Source organism: Lasioglossum baleicum, chromosome 13 (genome assembly GCF_051020765.1).
Source record: "Lasioglossum baleicum chromosome 13, iyLasBale1, whole genome shotgun sequence".
Taxonomy (NCBI): Eukaryota; Metazoa; Arthropoda; class Insecta; order Hymenoptera; family Halictidae; genus Lasioglossum; species Lasioglossum baleicum.
The window spans coordinates 947,104-974,285 of NC_134941.1; the positions used below are offsets into that span (position 1 = coordinate 947,104).

A 27,182-nucleotide genomic window follows, 5' to 3' on the forward strand; every position below is an offset into this window, starting at 1 on the left:
ATTGCACTGTATCAAAAGAAAGCACAGAAATTTTCTTTCACATTGGAATCTTCAATGAAACTATTAGATAACGTTATTGAGGGCGAGTTATTAGTTCACAATGAAAATTTCTGTTGCTATTGAAGGTTCCATTAAAAAGTGTTTAGCCATGTACCATAGATTTTTCAAAATTATGCAATAATCACCGGTCGGTAATGTGTTAAAGAATAAAGAGTGTGAAAGCGGTCATTTGACCGATCGTGGTACGGTTAGTGTTAATAAGTTGAAAATAATACACAGGAATTTTTTAATTCTTCTAATGTTTTTACTGTTTTAAATTACACCAACTCATTTTTGTTATAAATGCATAAAATCCTCTATCTAGTAATTAATCATATCGTTTCTTGACGTAGGTGAAATGTCAGGATGAGGACAGCGTGCAGTGTTTACCTAAGAGAGCTTTACTGGCTCTTTCACGTCTCCCGGAAATCGGGTTCAATTTGGCGGCTTATTCAAGAACGGCGAGGGTGATTCAGGACGCAAAAACCCGCAACGACATGGCGCACTTAAAGGCTTTAACCGAAGAAGGCGACGACGACACAGAAATCTGCATACCTGCAGGGATTTACTCGGTACTGTTTAAAGACCCTGCTATGCGCGGACACTTCGCCGCTATCGGGGGTACGCAAAAACAGCCAGAGATATCGGGACGCTTAATGGACGATAGCGAAGAGATCGACACGACAGGAGTGCTGCAACCAAACTATCAGAAAAGAAGTATCGCCATGTTAGCCAAAAACGATGATCTGCCGATCTCTCTGCAGGATCGCCTTGAAGAAAACCAAGACGATGAAGAGAAGAGAACTATGGTTTCCAGGTGATTAAACCAATCATTACAATGTTATTAACTGTGGTGACTTCTTTTCAGAGCGCGCACCTATACAGGGTGAGTCACCTAACGTTATCACCTCAAATATCATTGTTGTTTTCAAAGATACATTAAATGGCTTGAGGACTAATTCGAATGGTAAACTGGGGCTTATGCGACACCAACAAATTTTTGTTTTCATGTCATTTTTTAGAGATATCAAGGCCTTCAGTTTTTAAAAATGGAATCACCCTTTTTTAAACATATACAATGATAGTCTCTTTCATTACGAATTCAGAGACTATAATTTCTCGAGGTAATTCAAGGTCTTGGACGAAAGACCAAGGTTCAAAAAATTAGAGTAAAGGTTCAGAAGAAAAGCAGTAAAAGCTCATAGACTATGAGTCATATTAAAAGGTTCATAGGAAAAGTTCGTAATAAAAGTTCATAATAAAAGTTCATATACAGCGTGAGTCACCTAACGTTGCCACCTCAAACATCTTTGTTGTTTTTAAAGCCTAAGTATGAAGTCTACAGAAAAGGGGCTTCGAAAATTAGTGAATGATTAACGAGTAGACTGCGAATTTTTAATGGTTAATGCAAAATAATAATGTTCTGTGCCAGTTATAGGGACTAGGAGCTACTTAGAAACTTTATACGTGCATGGGTAATTATAGTTATAGAATTCCTAATGAAAGGGACTATCATTGTAGGTATTTAAAAAAATATACTTTCATTTAAAAGAATGAAGGAGACCTTGATATCTCTAAAAAAAACTCACATAAAAACAAAAATATTTTTGGTATCATGTGAGCCCCACTGAACCATTCAACTTTGTCTTGCAGACATTTGACATATCTTTAAAAACAACAAAGATATTTGAGGTGGCAACGTTAGGTGACTCACCCAGGTATAATAAAGGTTCATAATAAAAGTTCATAAAGAAGTTCACAAGAAAAATTCAAAAGAATAGTCCATAAGAAAAGTTCATAAGAAAAGTTTATAGTAAAGATCATAGTAAAGTTCTTAGAAAAGTTCTTAGAAAAGTTCATAGAAAAGTACGTAGAAAAGTTCATAGAAAAGTTCTTAGAAAAGTTCATAGAAAAGTTCGTAGAGAAGTTCATAGAAAAGTTCATAAGAAACTTGAAAAGAAAAGTTCATAAGAAAGTTGAAAAGAAAAGTCTATAAGAAAGTTCATAAGAAAAGCCCATAAGAAAGTTTATAAGAAAAGTCCATAAGAAAGTTCATGAGTTCATAAGAAAAGTTCGTACAAAAGTTGATAGAAAAGTTCAGAAGAAAGGTCACAGTTCACTTCACAATTCATGATCACAAGTCAGTTAATACTGTTGTAAAAGGTATTCTCCTCGAAAGAGATCTTAAAGTTCTGAATCCTATTTCTCCTGCAATTCCCTACCAAAGCTCGGGACGAGATAATTGCTTTGGTAGGGATAAAAAGGGGACCAATCACCAGTTCGGGGCGTAATCCAAAATCTATGGAACGCGTACTAAATCCGTGATTTCATTTCTCACGCAAGCCTCGTAAGACGCTGCACAAAGATCCTTTGTTCAAAGATCTATCCCCAAAACTGGTGTCGCCTTTCCGTTGAGTCCACACCACGGTGCATCATACAGGTGTGCCAACTTAGCTCAGAAAACTGTGATAGATGGATAGTAATTCTCTGGCCGCTGCCAGACGGTGCATGGTCGTGGGTACCGTACGTGTCCGAATGAGATTGTGTGTATTCGGGCGCGCTGCTGAATACACACAAACTCATTCGCACACGTACGGTACCTACGACCCATGCGCCGTTTGGCGGCGGCCAGAGAATTACTACCCATCTATCACAAAACGTCAATGTTACAGAGATGCTAAGTCGGCACACCTGTATAATGCACCGTGGTCCACACTCAGCCTGCGATGCGTCAATTGTCATTGACTGGGGTAAGGCTGGTTTGTTTTCCTGATACGAAACAAAACAAGCATGCCAATAGATAACTCAGAAATGACAATGTTCCACTTGATCGTAGCACAAACCGAGACACGATGTCTAGACCTAGACAATTCCGGATCCTCGTATACATGACCTTGTACAGAAGACATTTTTTCAGGAGCCCTAAAAAAAGGGCTCTGTACGAGGATCCAGACTAATACAGAGAATATTTCAACACAGAAAGCATGAAAAAATATTGCTTCTTCGCTTCAGGAAGTTGTTGTAAGATCATCGAAAAATCAAGCTGCTTGGTTATCTCTCTGTCTTTGTTTCTCCTGCGAGTGACATATCTTCCTTTCTGTCACAGCTTTGCAGGAGAGACAAGGATCTCTCTATCCTTGTCCAGGAGCTTCTTAATTTTGCCGCATCTGTCGCTGTAATCACTCAAAATTACCTGAACAATAGCCCTGAACATAATCTTAGGGTTTGTCCCGAAAAAATTCGGAGGTCTAAAGTAAGGTACACGCATGAAAGAGAGGTTGGTAGAAGAAGCAAGCGTTTGAGGGGCCCGTACCGTGGCCACCAGTGTCTTAGATCAAAGATTTACTGTATATCCTTTTCGCATCACTATTCAGTTTATGTATTCGAATGAAGTACTTAAATAGTGAATATAATAATGCAAAATTTTTGTTCGTACAGCGACGAACCGGCAGTACCGAGTAGTTCGAGAATTCTTCCACGGCCGGTGTTGGATTCGGAAGGTTTTGCACCGGATTACGCGATAGACAAGAGGAATGTTGGCACTCTGGCTAGAGATTTCGCGCTGCCACCGGGTCGACGAAATATTGCGTCGTTGGTAAGAGATTACGAACTGCAAGGCAACGAGAATAACGATGACTACATGGTACAGTTCCCGGGAAAACGGAATGTCGCTTCCCTGGCCAGGGATTACACGTTGCCTCAAAATGGCAAGAGGAACGTCGGAGCGGTAGCCAGAGACTTCGGTCTCCCATACGGCAAACGAAACCTGGGCTCCTTAGCTCGAACGGGTGACTTTCCGACGCGCGAACATGGCAAAAGGAGCGTGTCCTCTTTAGCAAAGAACAGGGCCTGGCCGATTTCCTTGAAGAGGGGGATCTCCGTCCCGGCGAGTGTAATTTTGAGGACCATCTCTCGCCAGGGCAGATCATTGGCGGACCAATTGAGAGCCAGGAACGATCTCTCGAACATACAGGAACTCTCGAGTGCACTCTCGCAGAGAAATAATTACGACAGCGACACCTTCGGAGATGACAAGTTAAATGATTCTCAGGCGATCGACGCGTTCTACGAAAGAATTGATTCCGCGAACAGGAGGCCTAACAAACAAGTCAGTTTCTCCGATGAATATCCATTGCCTGTAATGCAAAGTAGCAACGGATTCGATTACGAGGAAATGATGGAGGCACTCGGTGATCACTACTTGAATGCTGAGAAAAGGTTCATGGGTAAGTAAAACGTTTCCCAATTGTAATAACGTTATGGTTCTTCGAGAGGTCTTACAATTCGATTCGACTAGAATAGAACCTTTTAACCTTTAAAGTATGTACATGAACGAAGAGAACCCCCGTTAATACAAAAATGAAGTCCTGTAGAACCGACAATTTTTTTATATTTATTTAAAGGGGTAGACTTGTTTTTAGGATTGCAAGGGTGCGTTATGCGCCTAATTTCGGTTTCTAGATGCTGCACTATACAGGCTGAATCCGAAGGAACAGAACACTTAAATATCTCCGTTACTTTTCGCTGTACAAAAAAACTTCTTACGACAAAGTTACACTGTTTGAAGGGCCACATGTAACGGTGTAAGGCAAAAATTTCAAGATCATCGATATTTTTTTAAATGGAATGAGGTATTTTCATTTTGTAATACATCAATCGATGCAACTGGACATTCGTTATAAAAGAAGTACTAACCTATAATTATATGTATATTGTTTATTTATTTATTTATTTATTTTATTAATATTGTTTTATTTTTCTTACAGACGCAATTCAATTCAATCTTGAAAATGGTCCAAATTAGTGACCGAAACGTCGATTATTTGAAAATTAGCAAAATTGCATAGTTAATTTTTGTTTTTTTGTATTTAACGATCGAACCGTAGCGCCGATATCATTCAACAATTGTTAGTACTAACCAATGTATGTCGAAAAGTTAATACTTCACGAGATATTTCAATTTAAATAACTCTAAAACACCATTACTGTCGTACTAACAATAAGAATTACACAAGTAAGTAAACGGTAACTTCAATTTCAATGTCAATTTTTATTTCAACTTCAATTTCAATATCACTCTTCAAATTCGTTTCCAATTTCAATTTTTCCATTTCAACTTTAATTTCAACTTCAATTTTAATTCTCCCATTTCAACTTCAATTTTTACTCTTCCATTTAAACTTCAATTTTGCAATTTCACTTCGTTAATTTCAACTCTACAATTTCAACGTCAATTTCTCAATTTCAACTTCAATTTCAATATCAACCCTTCAACTTCAACGTCAATTTTTCAATTTCAACTTCAATTTTTCAATTTCAGTTCGTTAATTTCAACTCTTCAATTTCAATTTTTCCATTTCAACTTCAATTTCAATATCAACTCTTCAACTTCATTTTCGATTTCAATTTTTCCATTTCAACTTTAATTTCAATTCCAATTTTAACTCTCCCATTCCAACTTCAATTTCAACTCTTCCATTTCAACTTCAATTTTAACTTCAATTTTAACTCTTCCATTTCAATTCCAAGTTTTCAATTTCATTTCGTTAATTTCAACTCTTCAATTTCAATGTTAATTTTTCCATTTCAATTTCAACTCGTCAATTTCAACTCTTCAATTTCAATTATTCAATTCCAACGTCAGTTTTTCACTTTCAACTTCACTTTTTCAATTTCAATTCGTTAATTTCAACTCTCCATTTTCAATTTCAACATCAATTTTGCCATTTCAACTTCAATTTCAGTATCAACTCTTCAACTTCGTTTTCGATTTCAGTTTTTCCTTTTCAATTTTCCTTTTCAACTTTAATTTCAAAATCAATTTTAACTCTCCCATTTCAACTTCAATTTCAACTCTTCCATTTCAAATCTTCAATTTCAACTCTTCCATTTCAAATCTTCAATTTCATTTTCAACGTCAATTTTTCAATTTCAATTTTAACTCTTCAATTTACACTAAAGTAAACGCTAACGTCTTAGTACGACAGTAATGGTGTTTTCGAGTTATTTAAATTGAAATATCTCCTGAACTACTAACTTTTCGACATACACGATATGTCCAGCTGCATCGATTGATGTATTAAAAAATACTTCATTCCATTTAAAAAAATATTGAAGACCTTGAATTGACCTCGATTTTACCTTGATTTTTTCCTTACATTACACCGTTACATGTGGCCCTTCAAACAGTGTAACTTTGTCCTAAGAAGTTTTTTTGTACAACGAAAAGTAACGGAGATATTTAGGACTCACCCTGTATAATATTTATTGCAAAATAGTTGCAAACACGGAAAAATATTGGATTTCCTAATTATATAATATGGATGGTAGAGTTATTCTATTTGTATTTGACAGTGATCATCTAAATATGTCAAAAGTAATTCTAATGTTTTTATTAAATATACTTTTGCTTGTACTTACCTGTCAAAAACACTGTCAATCGCTCAAGTTTAAACACTCGTTACTTGTGAACCATAGATCCTCCAGGATGGAAACTTCGATCTGCAGATTCTCGGGGTACAAATCTACTGCATTACATAGGAAACAGGCGAAAATTTATAGGAGAAAGGCAAACATTTCTGATTACGCAAGGAAAAGTTTACCCATCTCCTGTCTAATGAAACGAGTTTCATAGAAACCTGGATGAATGTTCGAAATTATTGAACGCAATCAATCTAGAACTAGGCGTATAGTCAGCACTGTCTATGAATGTCAGAAACAGGTTCTGTAGCAGAGATGCAGCCAAAGGTAGAACAGATTGGGTATCCGGAAACATTTCAAGCAAGTAAAAGGCATCTCGGATCTGTGGCACGATCTGGTTGGCTTTCATCTTTAAGGGCCGCTCGATTTTCGCGATCGCCCCGGTATCTAGTTAGCAGGTCAGACCATTAGGTTCTCACTTGCTCCTTCTCTTTCTCTTCGTCTCTTTATGTGTCTCACTTCTCTTCTATCGATATCGTCTGCCATCGTTCGACATCATTATGCTGTTACTGCACCATCGCTATAAAAACGACAGAAACGTTCTCGACAATCATCAGAACAGGGGAGTTGAAATCCAAGATGGATCAGGAAGCATGTACTTGTCCGTGGGGGTCCCTATTAGAGGGCAATCCCTCTGAATGTTAAGTCAAGCGAAGGTACTGTTCTCATATAATATAGTATCCACAATCACGATGCTAGTTGCAGCTGCCGTTACCATTTCACACGCCATATCTTCATCAGATGTACTTCCTATTCAACTTCTATTTCTTTTACGTAGATAGCCGTGGTAGTAAAATGTCACGTTGATGTTTCGATGTTAGAATGTTGTATCGGCTGTCGCTGGAACATTTCTAAACGATAGCTTTAGACTCTAATTCCATAATTATTTGTCGTTAGTTGAGTGTAATTATGTATTCGTTTGTTATACAGGTCGATATAACCAATATCAAACTGTCTGCCAGAAGAACAATCATTTTAAAATAGTCGTTCACGATCTCACAGTCTCTGTATCCCAAACATTTACAACCAGTCTCTGTATCCCAAACATTTACAACCAGTCTCTGTATCCCAAACATTTTGTGAAGTTCTCTCACCTCCACTCCTGAAATGACACACCAGACATGTTTGTGAATTTCACCTGAGGAAACCAGAAATTTTTATTTCTTGGGAATCTTCGTGATCAATTTCAGCGCGTGCTCTACACACTAGTAGTAGTAGTCGTGTCACTGCATACTAGTAGTAGTAGTAGTAGTCGTGTCACTGCATACTACAACTCCTCAAAAGAATTAAGGGATCACTTGTGCGAATACGAAAAATTGGACCCACTTTACGTGGTCATAACTCCGTCAAAAATTGCCGTATCGATATCGTTAAACAATTTTTTGAAGGCCTGAAACCTCTAGTTTCACATGTTCTGTTTCAAATTGTTGATATGTTAGTTTTTTACAAAGTTATAGCAAGATGAAGACAACATTGACCGTTAACAAAAATTTTGTGCAACTTTGGAACATCACACGGGGAGCAACAAATCTTTTTGATAAATCGCATTAATATCATTTGGAAGTGCTGTCTTTCCTGTGTAAATTGTGTGGGTGTTGAATATTGTGCGATTTTTTTTATTCGAGTTATTCAACATTGAAGTAAATATGGGCTTTTTAACTTTAACTGGCTCCAGAAAGCGAAAAAATTATCGTAGAATCTTGAGCAAAAAAGAAATAGAAAGATCGTTTCTTTCTCTCCAAGGCACTCATTTATTTTTTCAATCTCATTAACATTTCGATATACCAGGTGTTTCTGAAAGTATGCTTAAAAAATGCACGATTTCCATTTTTCCTTTAACTCGCTATATCTCGGCGAAAAATGATCGTAATACCATGATCCGACCGTCAGATTGAAGCAGAGATTCTGCCGATTCGATTGAGTACCCCATGAACTCGCTGCGACAATTTCTTAACTATTGCAGCTGTGTTTCAAGTTAGTGCTTCGCAGAAATTAGCGCGCCACAAACAGCGGCTGCCTGACATCTCTGAATACGCTACTGCCGCGCCGCACCGCACCGCACGGGCGCACAGTTAGAAATAAGCGCACTTTCGATAGAAATAAGTTAGAGCGATGAAATTTTTTTACATTAATGCTGAAACTTTGCAGAATATGGGAAAAATAGGGAGATTATGGTACGAACGTTTTTCAACGTTGAGAAAATTCGTTAAACATGTAGAATTTCAAGAAAATGTGGTTTCTCCAGTACCACGCACGGAAAAAATTTTTTTCTACATGCTATATATCATTTGTGGTAGATTTTTTCACGCTGATTTCAAATCTGGTCTCAAAATTTTTCTACGACCTCAGGATTTTGCAAAATCGATTTTGTGGTGGCGTGCTAAGACTAGCTAAGATTAGCGGGGCGCGCTAATTTCTGCGAAGCACTAACTTCAAACACAGCTGCCATAGGTAAAAAATTATCGCAGCGAGTTCATGGGGTACTCAAACGACTCGGTTGAACCTCTGCTTCCATCTGACGTTCGGATCATGGTATTACGATCATATTTCGCCAAGATATAGCGAGTTAAAGGAAACATGAAAATTGTGCATTTTTTAAGCATATTTTCAGAAACAACTGGTATATCGAAATGTTAATGAGATTGAAAAAACAAAAGGAGTGCCTTGAAGAGAAAGAAACGCCATTTCCATTGCTTTTTTGCACAAGATTCTACGATAGTTTTTTCGTTTTCTGGAGCCAGTTAAAGTTAAAAAGCCCATATTTACTTCAATGTTGAATAACTCGAATAAACAAAATCGCACAATATTCAACAACCACGCAATTTTGCACAGGAAAGATAGCACTTCCAAATGATATTAACCCGATTTATCAAAAAGATTTGTTGCTCCCCGTGTGATGTTCCAAAGTTGCACCAAATTTTTGTTAACCGTCAATGTTGTCTTCATCTCGCTATAACTTTGTAAAAAACTAACACAGCAACAATTTGAAACAGAGCATCCGAAACTAGAGGTTTCAGGCTTTCAAACCATTGTATAACGATATCGATACGGCAATTTTGGACGGAGTTATGATCAAGTAAAATGGGACCAATTTTTCGAGTTTGCACAAGTGATCCCTTAATTAATTTAAAAAACACACAACATGGCGGCACTAACCTGTCAAAAATACTGGATATCACTCAACTTCAAACATTTATAACTTTTGAATCATTGATCCTCCAGGATCGAAACTTGGAGTTCTCACATCTTCTCGTCCAAATCTACTGGGTAACATAGGAAAAACGCAAAAATTTCTGGTTACGTAAGGAAAAGTTTACCCATTATCAAATATTATCATGCTTTCTCATACGATTCACTTGATTTTCCTCAATCATTCTTCGAAAGTTGAACAATTTTTAAAATATGGGTGGCGCTATACATAGTTATGCACCGCAGTAGACATGCTATCGTTGACGTGAAGTAGTTAAATGTTAGCTAAATGTCGTATTTTCAGAATCGTTTTAGGTTGGGACACAGTGGATCGCAGAATCCAGTTCGTCGAAGTATCAACAAACATTCTATGTCTTTTATTTGGCTTCTACTTTAGTCACATTACTGTGTAGTAGCAAAGGAGAATCTGTTATATTCTTCGAAGAGGCAGTGTGTTTTCCTTAAATCTGTGTGATTATAATTAGCGGATAAACGTTTAGACACTTGGCAATGTGATTTAGTCAGGAGAAAATACACATTGTGTAATGCATCTGGTGTGTTAGTCTAGATAATATGATTGTAATTAGAAGGAACATTGCTTGGCAGTGTAAATGTGGGATCTCCTTTGCGCGTGCGGACGCAGCGTTTTGTTATTCACACTCTATTCGTCGTAGCTCTCTGCTGTGCGTCTGGACGCACAAGTTTGCATTCCTATGATGCGATTTGGTATGTCTTTCCTTGTTCTTCACTTGCGAAGAAAAACGAAAGAGCATCGCCCAAACTCAAACACGTCTGTCGATCGATTTACGATATGTGTTCGACGCACACGTTTGCAGTTGTATTTTCGCTTCGAAACTTCCGAGTGTTGCGCCAGACCCAATCGTACGCGTTTGTCGACCCACTGCTTCAAAATACTTTTTGGACTGCTGTTTCGGATTTTGTTCAAAGTTATAATTTTTAATGATATATAAACGTGTCTCTCTACCAGAGTTGGGCAAAATGTAATTTCAATTACAATTACAATTACTTACTAATAACTGTAATTTGAAATTGCAGAAATAAAATTATAATTACATGCAATTGTAATTGGTAATTGCAATTACTTTGGCTCAACCAGTAATTGTAATTGCGGACCACAATTACAATTACAGTAATTGTGAAAGGACTAATTGCAATTACTTAACACGATTACAGTAATTGTAATTGAATCTAACAATTACTTCAGTGTAATTGTTCTTTTAGACTACTAATTTTTATGTTTTGGACCATATAACCGTTTTCTTATTGTAATTACAGTAATATAAAAATCATTTTTTAATGAATTTTAGTGGAAATTTCATCCCGATTTCAAGAGTAATAGTAAAATGTTACGATTTAGCCCACTGTATTCTTCGGCCGTCCGAGGCTGTATATCGCGGTGCAGCGTTCACTTCAAATAATTTTTATTTCGTCAATTTTCACATGTCCGTCTTTTTAAAAAGAAGTCCTAAAGGGGACACCTGGGGCTATATCCCCATTTTTTCAGTTTTTTATAAAGGGGCCCACTATGAAAACACGGCATTTGTTTAAAACAATTGCAAAGTGAATGGTAAAAAAACAGTTTTTTCAAATAACAATATTTTGAGTGGATACACTTTATAAGTTCCTAAGCACTCATTTCTATCGACTTGTCAGTTCTAGTCTTACAATTTAATGGAAAAAAGTTGACACGTTTTTTTACACCTCTGTAAAATCAACAATTTTTAAGACATCGAAAAATCCTTTCAGGATATTTTTTCTCATTCATAGGTCACTAAAGACTACAACATATTTAAATTTGAACAAAATCAGAAATTTTACAAAAAGTGTCAGTTTATGGCGCGGAATGATCCTATTGTAAGGGATTTGCGTCACATTTACATCACCCGTAATTCATATAATATTTGAAATTGAAAGAAAGAAAAAGAAAAAATTAGCAAATTTATTGTAATTCATATAAATTCAAAATTGAAATATAATATAAATTAATAAATTTATTGTAATTCATATAAATTTCAAATTGAAGGGATTTTAAATTAAAATACAATAAATTAGTAAATTTATTGTAATTCACATAAAATTTGAAATTGAAGGGATAATTCAAATTAAAATTTAGCAAATTTATTGTAACTCATTTAAATAATAAATAATAATTTATTACAAATAATTAATTTTTACTAATTTTAAAATTAAAATTTAGGGTATTTTAAATTGGAATATAATAAATTGGCAAATTTATTGTAATTCATATAAAATTTGAAATTGAAGGGATTTTAAATTGAAATATAATAAATTAGTAAATTTATTGTAATTGTTGTAAATTTAATATTTAAGAGATTTTAAATTGAAATATATAACAAATTAGTTTATTGTAATTCATATAAAATCTAAAATTGAAGGGATATTTAAAATTAACCCGCTTGCTTGAACGGGGGTACGCATTAGGGCTGTTCGAGTACTCGCAAAATGCGAGCCGAGCTAAGCTCGACTCGATTGGTCGAGTCGAGTCGAGTACTCGCACGAAGCGAGCGGCTCGCACGATCAATCCAGTCGAGCTTAGCTCAGCTCGCACCGATCCACAGTGCGCCGGAATGCCTGTTTCTTGGACAAAATTCAATAACTTTTGTTCTGTTTATGATAGAGACATGAAACAAAGTGGTTTTTTATTTATATTGAGAGCAATCACAATATGATATTATTATAAATATAGTATTTATTTAAACATTAAAAAACGATATTTATAAACAAAATTTTGTTTTATTGGTGGTTTTCAGTAGATATATGAATTCGCAGTTCAGTTCTTCCGAAACTGAAACTTCGTTTTAAATTAAATTTTTTTCATAAATAGCAACTGATCGGAATTGTGGAAGAAATACTAAAAGTTACATTATACAACTTCTTCATGTGGACCTATATTGAAAATTTAACAAATACGCTTTGTAGATCTGTGTTAATTGAACAACAAACGTCTACTATTTGATCTTCCTAAAATTCGCGTACAGATTCGCTTGTAACTAATTTCCTACTGAATTTTTTAAATCTTTTTCTCAAAAACTGATTTATTTTGACATAGTATGAACATTGTTTTAAATCGATATGAAGCAGTGACTTTTTCGATTTTTGTCAATGGTTCGGCGCACTGTGGCGAGCGTGCGATTCGTACGAAACGAACGGCATGCATGAAGGAATTGATTCGAAATAAATTCAAGCGTAATACGACATTGAAGTTCTCGCCGTGCCACGTTTAAATTATTATATTGTACAAACTTTAAAAAACGCAATACTCTTAAAAAAATAATTTTAAAAATATTTTATTTGTCTATATTTCAATATATGAACAATACTTCCAGCAGATACGATTAGAATCCCACACCGAATGATTTTCTTTTTCGTTAAACACTTTTTTTTCTTCTTTCTTAACCATATAATTGTTGTAGTGATATTTCTCAAATATATTGTCAAAGCAATATTTATATTGCATTTTTACGTTTGTTAAAAATGGTCAATATTACATAATACACATACAAAAGGTAAAGAAATATCGAAAAAGTTGATTTTTATTTTTTTTAAGTACATTGCACTATATATATATATATATATATATGGTATATATAAAATTCTGAAAAACATTAAGAAAAATGATTTCGACAATATCCCATTACTGAATTTTTATAAAACTGTTATCTCCCATACTTCAATAGGAAATATGCATTTTTTTCGAATGTTTTAAAATATGCAATTTTTTAAAGACGTTCGCATAATTCGAAAATCTGAAAAGCATATGCATTAATAATCACGATGGGACACAACTAACATATTAATATAAATAAACGAGTTATGTACTCTGGAAACTTTAAAATAAAACTCATTTCACGGCTACACATCAGATACATTGTATACATTGTTCGTTTCGTGTAAGCCGTTCGCTTCTGTGCGAGTAAGCTATCTTCTCGCATCGGTGAGATCGGTGCTTTGAAAAATATATTTAATATATCTCTACAACAATTATATGGTTAACAAAAAAGAAAAAAAGCGGGATTCGATTTGCAGCGGGAGACCTTGCCGTCTGCACTAATTGTATCTGCTGGAAGTATTGTTCATATTAATTGAAATATAGGCAAATAAAATATTTTTAAAATTATTTTTTTAAGAGCATTGCATTTTTTAAAGTTTGTACATTATTTTTCTGAATACAAGAATGTTCACTATTACATAATACACCTACAAAAGGTAAAGAAATATCGGAAAAGATTATTTTTATTTTTTTTAAGTACGATGCACTACATAAAAAATTCTGGAAAAAATTAAAAACGGTTGTTTTAACAATATCTCATTATTGAATTTTTATATACCTGATATTTCCCAAACTTCAATAGGAAATATGCATTTTTCCGAATTTTTGGTAATTTCCAATTTTTTAAAACCTGTTCGCAAAGTCTGTAAAATCTGAAAAAATATACATTAATAATCATGATAAGACACATCCAACATAATAATTTAAACGTGGCACTGCGAGAACTTCAATGTCGTATTACGTTTGAATTTATTTCGAGTCGATTCCTTGCTCGACTGGACTCGCATCGATGCAAGTAACTCGCACCGATGCAAGTAACTCGCACCGATGCGAGCCGATGACGTCGACGCGAGTAGCTCGCTTCGATGCGGGTAGCTTGCAGCGATGCGAGCTACTCGCATCGTGCGAGTACTCGACTCGGCTCGACCAATCGAGTCTCGACTCGACTCGACCAGTCGAGCTCGAGCTTAGCTTGGCTCGCCTGCAGCCCTAGAGTACGCATGTGTCTTATTGTGAAATATTCCTCGAAAGGATAACGCGATATTGTTTCCTGGCGTAGACGCACTCGGTTAGGCGCAGTGGCTCACGCCTAGACGCAGTTCTGATAAAGTATGACGAATGGAGTATAAAAGTCGCTGGGATAACAAAACGCAGTGTCCAGACGCGCACAGGAGACCCCACCTTAACCCGTATTAACGTTATCATTGATTTTAGGGAGAATCCCGCAGATGGGCCGACGTCCAACACCTCCTCCGCCTCGTCAACAAGGTCTTTAAGGATACACTTGAAACCGGGTGTACCCCACGTTCAAGCCTTGCACGGAGATTGTCGACACGGCTTCAGAAGGTTATCCTTGTAATCGACGGCCGATAATTTTCATCGTCAGAAATTTCTGAGATCCATGGCAATCGATTACTCGCCTATTTGTCTCAATTTGTATCAATAAGTTTATTTCTACAGTTTTACCCCGACGAATGCAGAAACAGACAAAAAATCTGAACATCTCAAACACGATCCTCCGAAATATTCTTCAGCTTCTTAGCGCAGCGTAAAGACTTAGGATATAGTTTCTTAACCCTTTGCACTCCTTTGCCGAGTGTGACCCGACATAAGATTAAAAAAAATGTAAATAAAACGGGTTTTTATATGTATTTCGTTCTTCCTTTATTCATTTAATTGTCTTTTTTATTAGATAAAAACAAAGATAAGTTCCACAAATATAAATTACAACAAAGTTTGAGAGCTATGTATATCTTATATAATTAGTAAACAATTTTATTTGAAATAAGTAGCAGTCAAGGACCTGTCCTTGGAAGTGAAAATGAAACAATTAAAATATTAGTAGAGAGTTGTTGGCAACAAAATTGAAAAGTACATAATTCGGAATGCAAAGGGTTAAGTCTATTAATCTGTGGTTATCCATGTCAATGCCGCACTGAAGAGAAGGTATAGGATACATTTTATAAAACTTTTGAATGGAAGTTTTTATCGTATTTCCTATGATACTAATCTGCTAGAAATTGGTTTAAGAAAACTATTGCAGTACTGAAATTGCTAACCTGTCGATTTGTAGTCGATTCTTGGATACATATGTATGACGATGCTAAACAAATTGAAGTTCTCTGTGCTTGCTGAAGATTAGACTAGAAAGCAACAGCATCAGTTATCACTAGACAGCGGATTTTATGTATTTACGACAAAGACGAGTAGGTATAATTTCAAACAGTAAAAACATTAGAAGAGTTTTAAAATACTGTTATATTATTTTCGACCTATTAAACATATTAAGAAAGAACATAAATGTCTATTTCACTTCGGATTGTTGCAGTTCAGGTAGAAAATTGTTGTTTCGCACAAAGATCCGCTGTCTATTTATCACTAAACTGTGGATCGTTATGCATTTATGAAGAAATTGGTTCGGCGAAATATGAAACAGTAAAAGATTTAAAAAGTTCAAGAATGTTGTAATGTTGCTTTTAATGTAACAAAGTCGTTGCTTTCCAGAATCGATGCGAATATTTTTATTTTGCATAAAGATCCGCAGCCTACTTATCACTTTTAGCTTCAATGAAAATTATGCATCGTTTCAGTACCGTAACAAACTGTGTTGTCAGAATTGTAAATATTTTTCGTGAAACATTTCTTTGTTTAAGATCGCAGAAAATATATTGAACGGTAAATATATCCTATACCTCGTCTCCGGTTTCGCAATTTTAATTGTTATCATTTTATTGATTCTATCGCCACGCTGAACAAAAATTTTCGTCGCGTTATGTTTATATAGTTTTTATTACAGTTGAATATTACGGTTGTTTATTATATTAATGTAATATTAATAGTAGTAATATTAATAGTAATATTGTTGATTACGGTTGAATAATTTTAATACGTTTAATTGCTTTTGTGAGAAATGTTCTTCCATTTCCATGTATCATTCTCGATGAAAAAATTCGTTTATCAAAGCTTGGCGAAAATTGAAAATTTACTAAACTAATTTATTTTCATTTATCATAATATTTAGTTTAGTATTATTGCGTAATGATTTCAACATACTTGTAGTACATTTGCGGGCTAAACTGTCGAGGACGTCCATGCTCAGAATTGAATAAAATTTTTAGAATAGGTTCCTTCTTGACTAAAATAATGATTGTCAGAAGGATTTTTGGATTCTTGGTACTCGAAAAAATTTTTTACCATTTTAATGTCACTGTCCTCCTTACCGACATAGTTGCAGGCGGCCAACATGGTTTCATACCTGCACAGACTTCAATTAATTCCTTTCGCGCACAAATTCATAGCCAGGCCTAACCCAGACCTACAGTCAGCGGCAATAACAAGTGGACACTCTTAAAAATCGCATAACTTTTTAGAAATTGGTCCAAAGGACTTGAATTTTTTAAAGATGTTAGACTGGCTAGTTCGCTAGAGAATAAGTAAACAAAAATTTATTACGATTGCAATTGGTAGGAATTATACAAAATTTTAAAAAATGATGATTTGTCAACTTTTTTATCTGGGCCTGTAACGATAATTCAAAAAATGCGTTTTATGCATCCTGGGGGATAACCGAGTGGGACCCTTCTTGGGTGGGTGTCGATCCTTTCCCGAGGCCTACCGCACTAAAAACTCACGCCCGCCCTAAGCCACAGAGGAAGTGCCTGGATCACGCGAATACTCTACAGGACACTTCCCAGCTAACATGCAACCCGGGGGAGGGGTTAACCTCCCCCATAACCTAATCTAATCAGACCCCGAGCGGAGGGACCCGCTCGGTGTCCCCATCCCTGGAGCCTTCGAGTTGAGCTTCCCGAGCCCCAGCTCGGTCCACCCACAGCTCCCGGAAACCTAACCCAGACCTAACACAGCCTAACCCAGGCATGGCCAGAAATGGCACGCGTGCTAGGGATTCTCAAGGAATACTCGCACTTGTCCCGGCCGCGCGTCTCGCTCCCCGTGGCGGCCGTAGTGCTCGGAGCAACTACGGCCGCCAAGAGGATTCAGACGCGCGGCCGGGAGAAGTGGGGTATTCCACGGCTATTCCTTGAGAATCCCTAGCACGCGTGCTACTTCTGGCCATGCCTGGCCTAACCCCACAAAAAATTTTTGTGAATGAAGTAGAGAGTGACATTAAAATGGTAAAAAATTGTTCTTCGAGTCGCCAAAAATGCTTCTGATAAACATTTTAGTGAAAATGGAACCTATTTCCAAAATTTCATCCAATTCTGAGCATGGACGTCTTCGGAAGTTCAGCCCATTTGCGTACATTTACGTACAGACATTTAAGCATATTTAACAGTACCAATTTGCACCAATTGCTGAGCGACGTACAAATTTTGATGACATATTTGTTATTAGCTTGTAAACGTTTAACTCTTTGCACTCGAAGCAATTCTAATTCGAAAATCAAAATCATTTCTTTCGACCCAGATCATTTTTATTCTATGTAATCTTTCTTACATTGTGCACATGAAATTTAACCAGCTCATGCAACAGTTCAGCTTTTCACAATTTATAGATAACAGACGAATTTAATAATGTTAAAACTGTTTTGGATAATGCTGTAAAGGCCACTTTACTGGCGCCTTACAATCGCCATTCGAGTGCAAAGGGTTAACACTAACCGTACCACGGCCGGTCAAATAAACGCTTTCACATTGTTTATTTTTTAATTATTAAAATTATACAGATGCTTCCATTAGAAATTATTCAATGAATTTCTTTATTCGAGCACGCACTATTATAAAAATTAGAAAAAATCGAAATAAATACAGTCTCGTAATTTTTATAAAACAATATACGTATGTCCGACAGATTTTGCTCCCGGTACGGTTAGTGTTAAGAAGATTATGTTATTGCAAGAACTTTAGTCGATTTAATTATATTTGACCGCGCGCGCTTCCCGTCGTATTGATTAGGAGATATCGATAACAAATTAGTGTTTCCTTGAGTATAGTTTGTAAACATTTACTTCTACTACCGTTGCATTTTGTAACAATTTCTTGGACAATGAGACAATGTGTGTTGCTTTAGACAGGGCCGGCCTTCTCTGTAAAGGGGTTTGGATGCAAGAAATCATGTGGGGCCCTAAATTTTTTGCAAAGTAAAAAAAATTACAAACACGAACATATACTACTAATTTTTGCTAATACATTAATTTCTTCGGAAAAATTACATTATTTTAGTTCTTGATCATGTTGGGGCTCTCTCAATCGCGGGGCCCCGGTGCGTAGCATCCGTCGGACCCCCCAGATGGCCGGCCATCTTTAGTAATGCTTCTTGTCGAAATTTGAATATAGTTATTGTTTAGTTTTATTTTTACACAGATACAGATGTAACTGGATAATATGAACTAGCGGACACGGAATGGTGTCTTATTAAAAGAAATGCGAAGAGAAGATAGAATAACATTTTTTCATTCGACGCGTAATTTTTTAAAAAATCAAGTTTGAAAATCGACTGCGTACTGTGTTCATACGCAACGTATACACAGCATTTAGAAGGAACTTTTACAATTAGTTCAAAGAAAATGTTTAGCGAACAAAACTTCATTTTATCAACTACAGAATTGATGAAATTGATTACCTTGATGTTGTATATTAGAAACGTGTTCTAATTTTTCAAATCTTTAAAAGCTTCATGAACATTTTGCACTAATTAGTCCGACTTTCTTTTATAGCCGACATACTGAAAGTCGGGTCACATTGATCGACAAACCTAATCTATATTACCGTCAGAGTCGCCAGATGAGGGGAGGGAGCACGAATTGAGGGGAAAAAGTTACCCTCACTCTGCCAGCAGCGGATTAGTCACGTGACATTGTGACGCATGCACGACCATGGATCTACAGGACAGTGCATAAAGTGGATTTAATTGTTGTTTAACCTCTAAAACGCCCTTTAGCCATCTTGGTAGGCAAACCTGTTGCTGCCATCTACAGTGGCTGTCAAAATAATGGAGCCGGTCAGGAAATTAGCGCGTATTTTTATTAAAAATGATGATATCGAAACCTTGTTGACGAAATAATAGCGTCTTGATTCACAATTTCAAACATACTGACAATGACCGATACATGCGCCACATGTGGGATTACGGGGAACTAAAGAAAAGTCCATTTTGACTCTACTATAGGTGGCTCTACTGTTTTGGGCTCTACTGTTTTGGCCGCTACTGTATGACATGTCGCGGTAAATTTTAAAGTTACAACTCTTCTTGAAAGTTCTGTTTACACAACTGTTGACAACGCACGTGGGCATTTTTACCACTGACGATCACTAAAAACCTATTAAGGATTCATATATTTATAACAATTTGTATGCTTCAAGTACAGTACTCTCACTATTTTATTTGGGACAAAAATACTACTTGAGTAATTATGAAATTGTACCAAACAATAATATGTAGACTGCGGATCTTTCTGCAAAATAAAAAATGTTTGTATTGATTGCAAGACACAGGAGCCAAATAAAAATTTTTTATTAAGCTTAATTTTCATATTAAACTGACAGTAATACACTGATGTTCTTAAATCTTTTTGATATGTCCACTGCTTTCAATTGTACGTACCCATTTTTGTCATAAATGCATAAAATCCGCAGTCTAATAATATGTTTCAAAGTAACCAACGAAACACAACGCAGGCGAAAGCAAACAAATATCACTGACGAAAGATTGGAGTAACCGCCACTTTAATACTAAACTCGGCTGCAGAGGGCACTATGTAGTAGGTTTGCCTAGCAAGATGGCTGAAGGACGTTTTAGAGGTCTACTCTCCTTCCGTCTTTCGCTTCAACCCTGCAGAACTAGGTACCGTTCTTTAGGTACATGTGCTCGACAGAGACGAACGCGTCACGTAACCGGGCCGCGGCGGAAATGGGGGGAGTAGCGTCGTAGAAGGGGAAGGTGGGGACACAAATCTTGATCTAGCGACTCTGGTTACCATATAGGTACGCAGCGTACTTTAAAACTCAATTTTTCCGAAAACTAAACCCCGGATGAAAAGCTTTCATTCTATAGTCTTTTCTTATTTGTTCATAAGGAGGCACGCCGTGCCCGCTTGTATATGTTCTTCGGCCGCACCCTGTTTATTATCATGCTATTAACGTAGCCAATTTTGTTTACAAACGTAAATTTGTTCGACGACAATGTAGCTACGTATTCGACAATAAACCATGACATTAATATCATGTTATTGACAATAACAGTGTAAAATCTATATATAGTATTAAACGCGCTTGTACGTTGTTTTGTATAATTGCGCAAATGTTTGTGTTCGTGGCATAAAATAAGTTTGAGGGACAGATATATTCAGATATTCAGAAAACTGAAATATGTAGGTGTTTTCCTTATATTTGATGTAACCTATATTTGTATTCGATTGAATTCTACTATTCCAAAAGTATCAAAAGTGATTGGCTTTTGCTGTTGAGATACAGTACATTCGTGAATAATTATATATATAATTACTGAAAGACAATAATTAAAGTAAACGATGAAATAGGATTATTTGGCAATTTCTGATGTTTCTGTATTTGACATTAAAAAAGAATCTCCGTCTAATTCGAAAAATTCAGTCGGGATGCAACTAATAAAACTTTGTCTAACTAAACGAAGAACTTTCCTGAAATTATTGCGGATCGTTTGGATAAACAGTTTAAGGAATTTTCATTCGAATTGTAGTATGTCAATGTTCCGATGCTTCTATACAGTAGATATTTCCATAGCTGAAAAGTAAAAATTAAGGAAGCCGTGACGTGATCTTCGATATATTCTAGTAGTCGGTGTAAATCTTAGTGCTCAGGGCTTGCAAGCTCGATAGTAATAACGCAAATTCAGCTTTTATTTATTCGTAATATATATATTTCAGTACTAATAAGTAGAGGTAATAAAATATTGTGTAATATGTGTATATTAATGTGATTTTCAATCAGGAAGATTTCGACGTGGTTGTTTCCAGTTGAATAATATCATCGATTTATTACGATGCGAATTGTGCACAATGTTGTTTAATCGTCTTCGATTTTATGATAATGTATTTATGTGTTTATCTAGACAATAAAACGACTAAATAAAATGACAATAAAACGAATAATAATAATGATGAAATAAACGTTTCTGCAGTTGTTTTGCTATCCTACCATAATTATAAGATTGCTATGTTATCTTGCAATCAATACTGATAATTTTTATTTTACGTAAAAATCCGCAATCTCTATATTAACCAGGAAAATTATTATTGCTTTAATCACTTTTTAAACCTCCGGGAAAATGATCATAAATATTATACATATAATGGATAATTTCCTATAATTGTATGCATATATCCTTTGGACGAATAAATACTGTATAGTTTTTGGTTATATCCAAATTTTAACAATACAAATCGAACTTGAATATAAATGCATACTGTTAGAGTTGTATTAAGTTAACAAATATCTAATTTAAATTACATTACAGTCACACATAGCCTACAAGGAGTGCCAGCGACAATCGCAGCGATACGTCGGGTGATCGTTTGTCAAGTGATATACGTCAAATAAACGTTCAAAACTTCATTATGTTTAATTTTATTGTGTTTTATACAGGGTGGGGCATTTAAATGGGAACTGGGAACACATAAATATCTCGGTTATTATTAGTCGTACAAAAAATCTCCACAGAATAAAGTTGTACTGTCTCAAGGGGCGAATTTGATGATGGTAAAAATTTTTTCTTGTTATTTGTGGAATGTCGGTTGAAATGGAAATAATTGTAGTTACACTTTGTAATATTATTTATTATAATGATTTAACTTGTACACTATATTTGTTCCGTCTCAAGAATCGTTGTCCCTCGCAAATATTCGATTTCTAACGAACGATTTATTAACGGGTCTTCCCTCGAAAATACATTACGATCGAGCCCCCCTTTACAATGTTTTTCCTTATAACAGCGACACGACGATGCAAGATCGGTATTTGTTTTTAGCAATCGCTCGTCCCCCCAAACATCAGAGACACGGAGAGTCGATTCTCGAATGTTCTGCAACATTGTCGTGCCCAGGAAACCGTTAGAGATTAAATAATTTGATATACCGTAACTGACCAAAAACAGTCGGCATTCGCTTCAGGTATTGCAACCTTCGGAACAACCCAATCGCGATATGGGTCGATTGTATGCACAGTCATAAAATATCTACAGTCTAAAGTCTAAAGAATCCTCGCGTTCGTTAATCTCGGTCAAGTATCCACGTTCACCCTCGACCATCTTGTTTCAAGGATGCGCGCTAGCTCGTAAATCTACGGAAAAGGGACACCATTAAATTCTTACAACATGCTTCCAAGGGTGCATCGGCCGACCCATACACAATTCTTAATATCGAAGATTTGTGTACGTATATTTCGGACAATAAACAATTCGCATGTATACGGTTCATCTGCACTGCTGCTCTCGTAAACCAAGAGATGGCATTGCCCTCGCAGGCCCGTCACATGGAAATGCTGCATGTTCATAAACAATCGAAAACCTCTCGTTCTCCAACTCGGGCATACTCCTACTCTTCTTTCCAATCGACCAATCGAAAGAAAGTGTAAAGAGTGATCGATGTCCTGATTGGAAGCGAAAGATCGACAGCACCAACCAGGTTGCTTACCATTAGAACAAAAGACGATTCATTCTTTTCCCTACTCCAAAGCTAACCTCTCATCCACGAGGCGCTTCTCAAAAAACTCGTGTTGTATGGAAGTCGAGTTCACTCTCAGTTCGTTACGATCCTTCGAACGAGTGACACTAACCACCCAACCGAGCGTTACACTTCTTGCTACCGATATCGTGCAAGCGAAGTAATACAGATCAACACGGTTTGATCTGCGCGCGTATAAGGCAAGACTTGTCGGCACAGCCTTACTGACGAGTCCTCCGGCAAGTCTAGGACGAAACGCAATTCTTTCATTTTTTACATTTCCTTCATTCCATCCAATCCGATCCGATAAATTGAAATAGTTGTCCAAAGTTAATTCGGCGGACAACCAAACGATAGACTCGCGGACACGACGGTCGCGACAAAACAATATTTGTATTACAATTAGTCTCACTCTATAATACACTGAACTGTCTCTATGTTAACTATACAACCTTTCTCTATGCTAGCACTTGCCGAAGTGACGCTATTCATTCGTCCTCGCACACACGCGCTCACACATGTCTAAAGGAGAATCCGCATGACTGATAAGATGTAATGCATTATCCTCAATGATTCTCAACATTTCTCAAGGTCATTTTTTTACAAGATTCCAAGGTCACCGATATTTTTTTTAATGGAATAAGGTATTTTTCATACATCAGTCGATGCAGTTGGACATTCGTTATAAAAAGGTACTAACCTATGTATGTCGAAATGTTAGTAGTTCAGGAGATATTTCGATTTAAATAACTCTAAAACACCATTACTGTTGTACTAAGACGTTAGCGTGTACTTGCTAGTGTAAATTGAAGAGTTGAAATTGAAATTGAAAAATTGACGTTGAAAATGAAATTGAAGATTTGAAATTAACGAATTGCAATTGAAAAATTAAAGTTGAAATTGAAAAATTGACGTTGAAATGGAAAAATTGAAATTGAAAACGAAGTTGAAGAGTTGATATTGAAATTGAAGTTGAAATTGAAATTGAAAAAGTGAACTTGAAATTGAAAAATTGAAGTTGAAATGGGAGAGTTAAAATTGAAATTGAAAACTTGACATTGAAATAGAAAAATTGAAATTGAAAACGAAGTTGAAGAGCTGATATTGAAATTGAAGTTGAAATGGAGAAATTGATGTTGAAATTGAAGAGTTGAAATTAACGAATTGAAATTGAAAAAGTGAAGTTGAAATTGAAAAATTGACGTTGAAATTGAAAAAGTGAAGTTGAAATTGAAAAATTGACGTAGAAATTGAAAAATTGAAATTGAAATAGAAGAGTTGAAATTGAAGTTGAAGGGTTGATTGTGTGACGGTTACAGAACCGATCTTCTTCGACTTTCCCACGAAAATCGTAGTCAAGATCGTGTCTTGCAGGAAGCGTCCCTATACGTTGTTACGGATGACGAACAGGTGTTCAATATCATCTCTGGCAGGAACCGTCCTAGATAAACGAACAGAGTTTTTCCCTAGATAAATCTACATAATTGTTTAGGTTAGTTTAGGGCCCAAACGTACGCACGACCAACTGGTCGTTGACAAAATACGAATGTTCACTTGAAGGGTACTGACAAGTACCACCCGTCATTGCAGGGCTATATAAGCCCTTACATTTCTACTCTCGTGGGCTAGTACTGTCGTAATCACGAATAGTGTCGCGTCGTGCTGCATCTCGGAAGTCAACTACCAGTGAGATCGGACGTTCGTTCCTTTTGAATCAAAGTTTAACCGTACAGATTCCGCGAGTTCGGTCTAAAATCTGTTAGGCAGTGACAAGGTTGCTCCGAGTCCCCCGCATTGCCAGTGCGTCAACACCGTGCGTCTTAGCTTAGGTAATATCACCTTTCAATTTCTTTCCTATTCTAAATTCAGTTCATTCGCGACACAAGTACACTTGTAGAACGAAACTCTATAGTAAGAATATATTTGTCTTCTTTGATAATTAACTTAAATTCATTAAACCCATAATTATCGTCCAATATCCTAACCAAGTAATTGAACGTCCCCACATGATACAATCTTACCGCTCGGATTGTATCAATTAAATTATACTAGTTACGAGGCTTACTAATTATCCTAGCAATTCCCTGATTAACCATCAGGTTCTTTCGCGACATTCCAATTGTCCGAACAGAGATTTATCCAACCTAGCGGCTCCCCAGTTTTGCATTGGGTTCGTCCGCATCCTAACAGCTCCCTGATTTCGCATCAGGTTCGTCTGTGCTATTATACAACCTCCTAGCAGCTCCCCGGTTTTGCATCGGGTTCGTCTGCGTTTGACTCCATTCCTAGAGGCTCCCTGACTTCGCGTCAGGTTCGTCCTCGCTGTCAATAATCCTAGCGGCTCCCCAATTTCGCATTGGGTTCGTCCGCGTTCCTTAACTAACAAATTTATATCATATTCCTAGGGTAATAACCCTTCGTCGGCCACTCGTGCTGCTCGCGGCCCTGGCTCGTAACAGAACTGGTGACAGCGGTGGGATAGTTCAATTATTTTAGGATCACTTTAATTTTGGGTTTACTACGTTAAATTACTCGTACCTGAGTATTGACAATATACTAGTTTTCCTAGTTACGTCTCAATATTATTAGCAATATACTAGTTTTCGCTAGTCACGCTTTTATACCAATAATATACTAGTTTTCCTAGTTAAAAGGTTTCGATAATATACTAGTTTTCTCTAGTTACATTCTTTAAAAATGCCGAATTCAGCTGCAAATATTTCTTTCGTTGACATAATGAACTTGACGGTTTCGCTTGCAAATTCTATGTCGCTGTTGACGCAAAAGACATGCTTACAGAATGTTACTTCGACAATTCCGACCTTTAACGGGGAAGACCCCTCTTTGATTCGTTTCGCGCAAACTTTAGAGGACGGGTTAACTTTGATTCCGGAGGGTACGGAAACCGAGTATCTGGCAATTGTTCTTACTAAGCTCGTCGGGCCAGCACGTAGATGCACATTAGAGCACAAGTTTACTACCGTAAAAGCGTTAATTCAACATTTGAAGAAACGGTTCGCTCCCGGCAAGAGCCTATCATATTATCAAGTGGAAATCGCGAAACTACATATTCGCGAAGGAGAAAGCCTACGACAATACATCGATAGGACAAGCCACTTGGTCTACTGTACGCGCGGAGCCATGAGGGAAAAATACGAGGCACATGCTGAAGAATTTATCAAATTGATGGAAAAGGACGTCATTGAAAACTTCATCGATGGATTACCGGATCGGATTTCCCTGAAGGTGTCGGCTATCTTGAAGGATATAAAAAATCTGGAGGATGCTTACGACTCCGTGCTACAGATAGATAAAAGATTAAGAAATCGACGACAGTCGCCTCGGAGTGAATCACCATCAAGGTGGTCCCGCCGAGATTCATATGACCAGGACTCTCGCTACCGCGATCGTGAAGTGTCATATCCCTTATCTCCAAGCAAATATGACCGACACAGGGATCAACGCACGAGACCATCTGGTTTTGAGGAGGAAAGAGAAGGACGAGCGTCTGCCTGGACCTTGCGTCACAGGAGCCCCTCCGGTTCCCCCTCCAACCGTTCGGATTCGTCAATTGTGAGAGACGGAGAGAAACGGTATACAATTTTTAAAAATTCCGATAGGAATCGCATGTCAAAATCGTATTGTTGGCATTGCGGAACATCCGGACACGATGGAAAATTCTGCAAGAATCGACCGCGTAGTCCGCGATTCCAAAGAGATTCGCGAGATTCGTCCGTGGAATCGAACAAATCTTTAAACTTCGATCGCGCTCACCGTACAGGCGACACGATGAGCGAAAACAAAGAAGTTCGCCAAAGAACTGTCCGCTTCGAGGAAAAACCCTCATCAAGGAAGCTCCAGCACCACGAATCAAAATCAAAATCCCAGAACTGGAATCAGGCACGGGAGAATTTCTAATTGATGGTGGAGCATCCGTAAATTTAGTAGTTCTTGACGTTTTAGGAGAAGGAGCAGAAATTGTTTCACGCGAAGAAATTGAAATAA

General features: G+C 36.7%; 1 protein-coding gene across 4 annotated transcripts in view; it reads left to right on the forward strand.

Annotated features, from left to right (window-relative positions):
* Positions 1 to 21,711, forward strand: part of Nplp1 (Neuropeptide-like precursor 1) — a 95,796-nt gene extending 74,085 nt beyond the window's left edge. The window contains exons 2-6 of one of the 4 annotated variants that reach the window (XM_076436169.1): positions 393 to 856; positions 3,478 to 4,265; positions 6,755 to 6,917; positions 7,055 to 7,175; positions 14,735 to 14,857. In XM_076436169.1, the coding sequence (XP_076292284.1) occupies positions 393 to 856; positions 3,478 to 4,265; positions 6,755 to 6,917; positions 7,055 to 7,157 (1,518 nt within the window). In that variant the 3' untranslated portion in view covers positions 7,158 to 7,175; positions 14,735 to 14,857. Of the gene's footprint in view, positions 1 to 392; positions 857 to 3,477; positions 4,266 to 6,754; positions 6,918 to 7,054; positions 7,176 to 14,734 lie in introns of all 4 variants that reach the window. The other 3 variants (XM_076436168.1, XM_076436167.1, XM_076436170.1) reach the window with 3 other exon arrangements.
* The last annotated feature ends 5,471 nt before the right edge of the window (positions 21,712 to 27,182 follow it).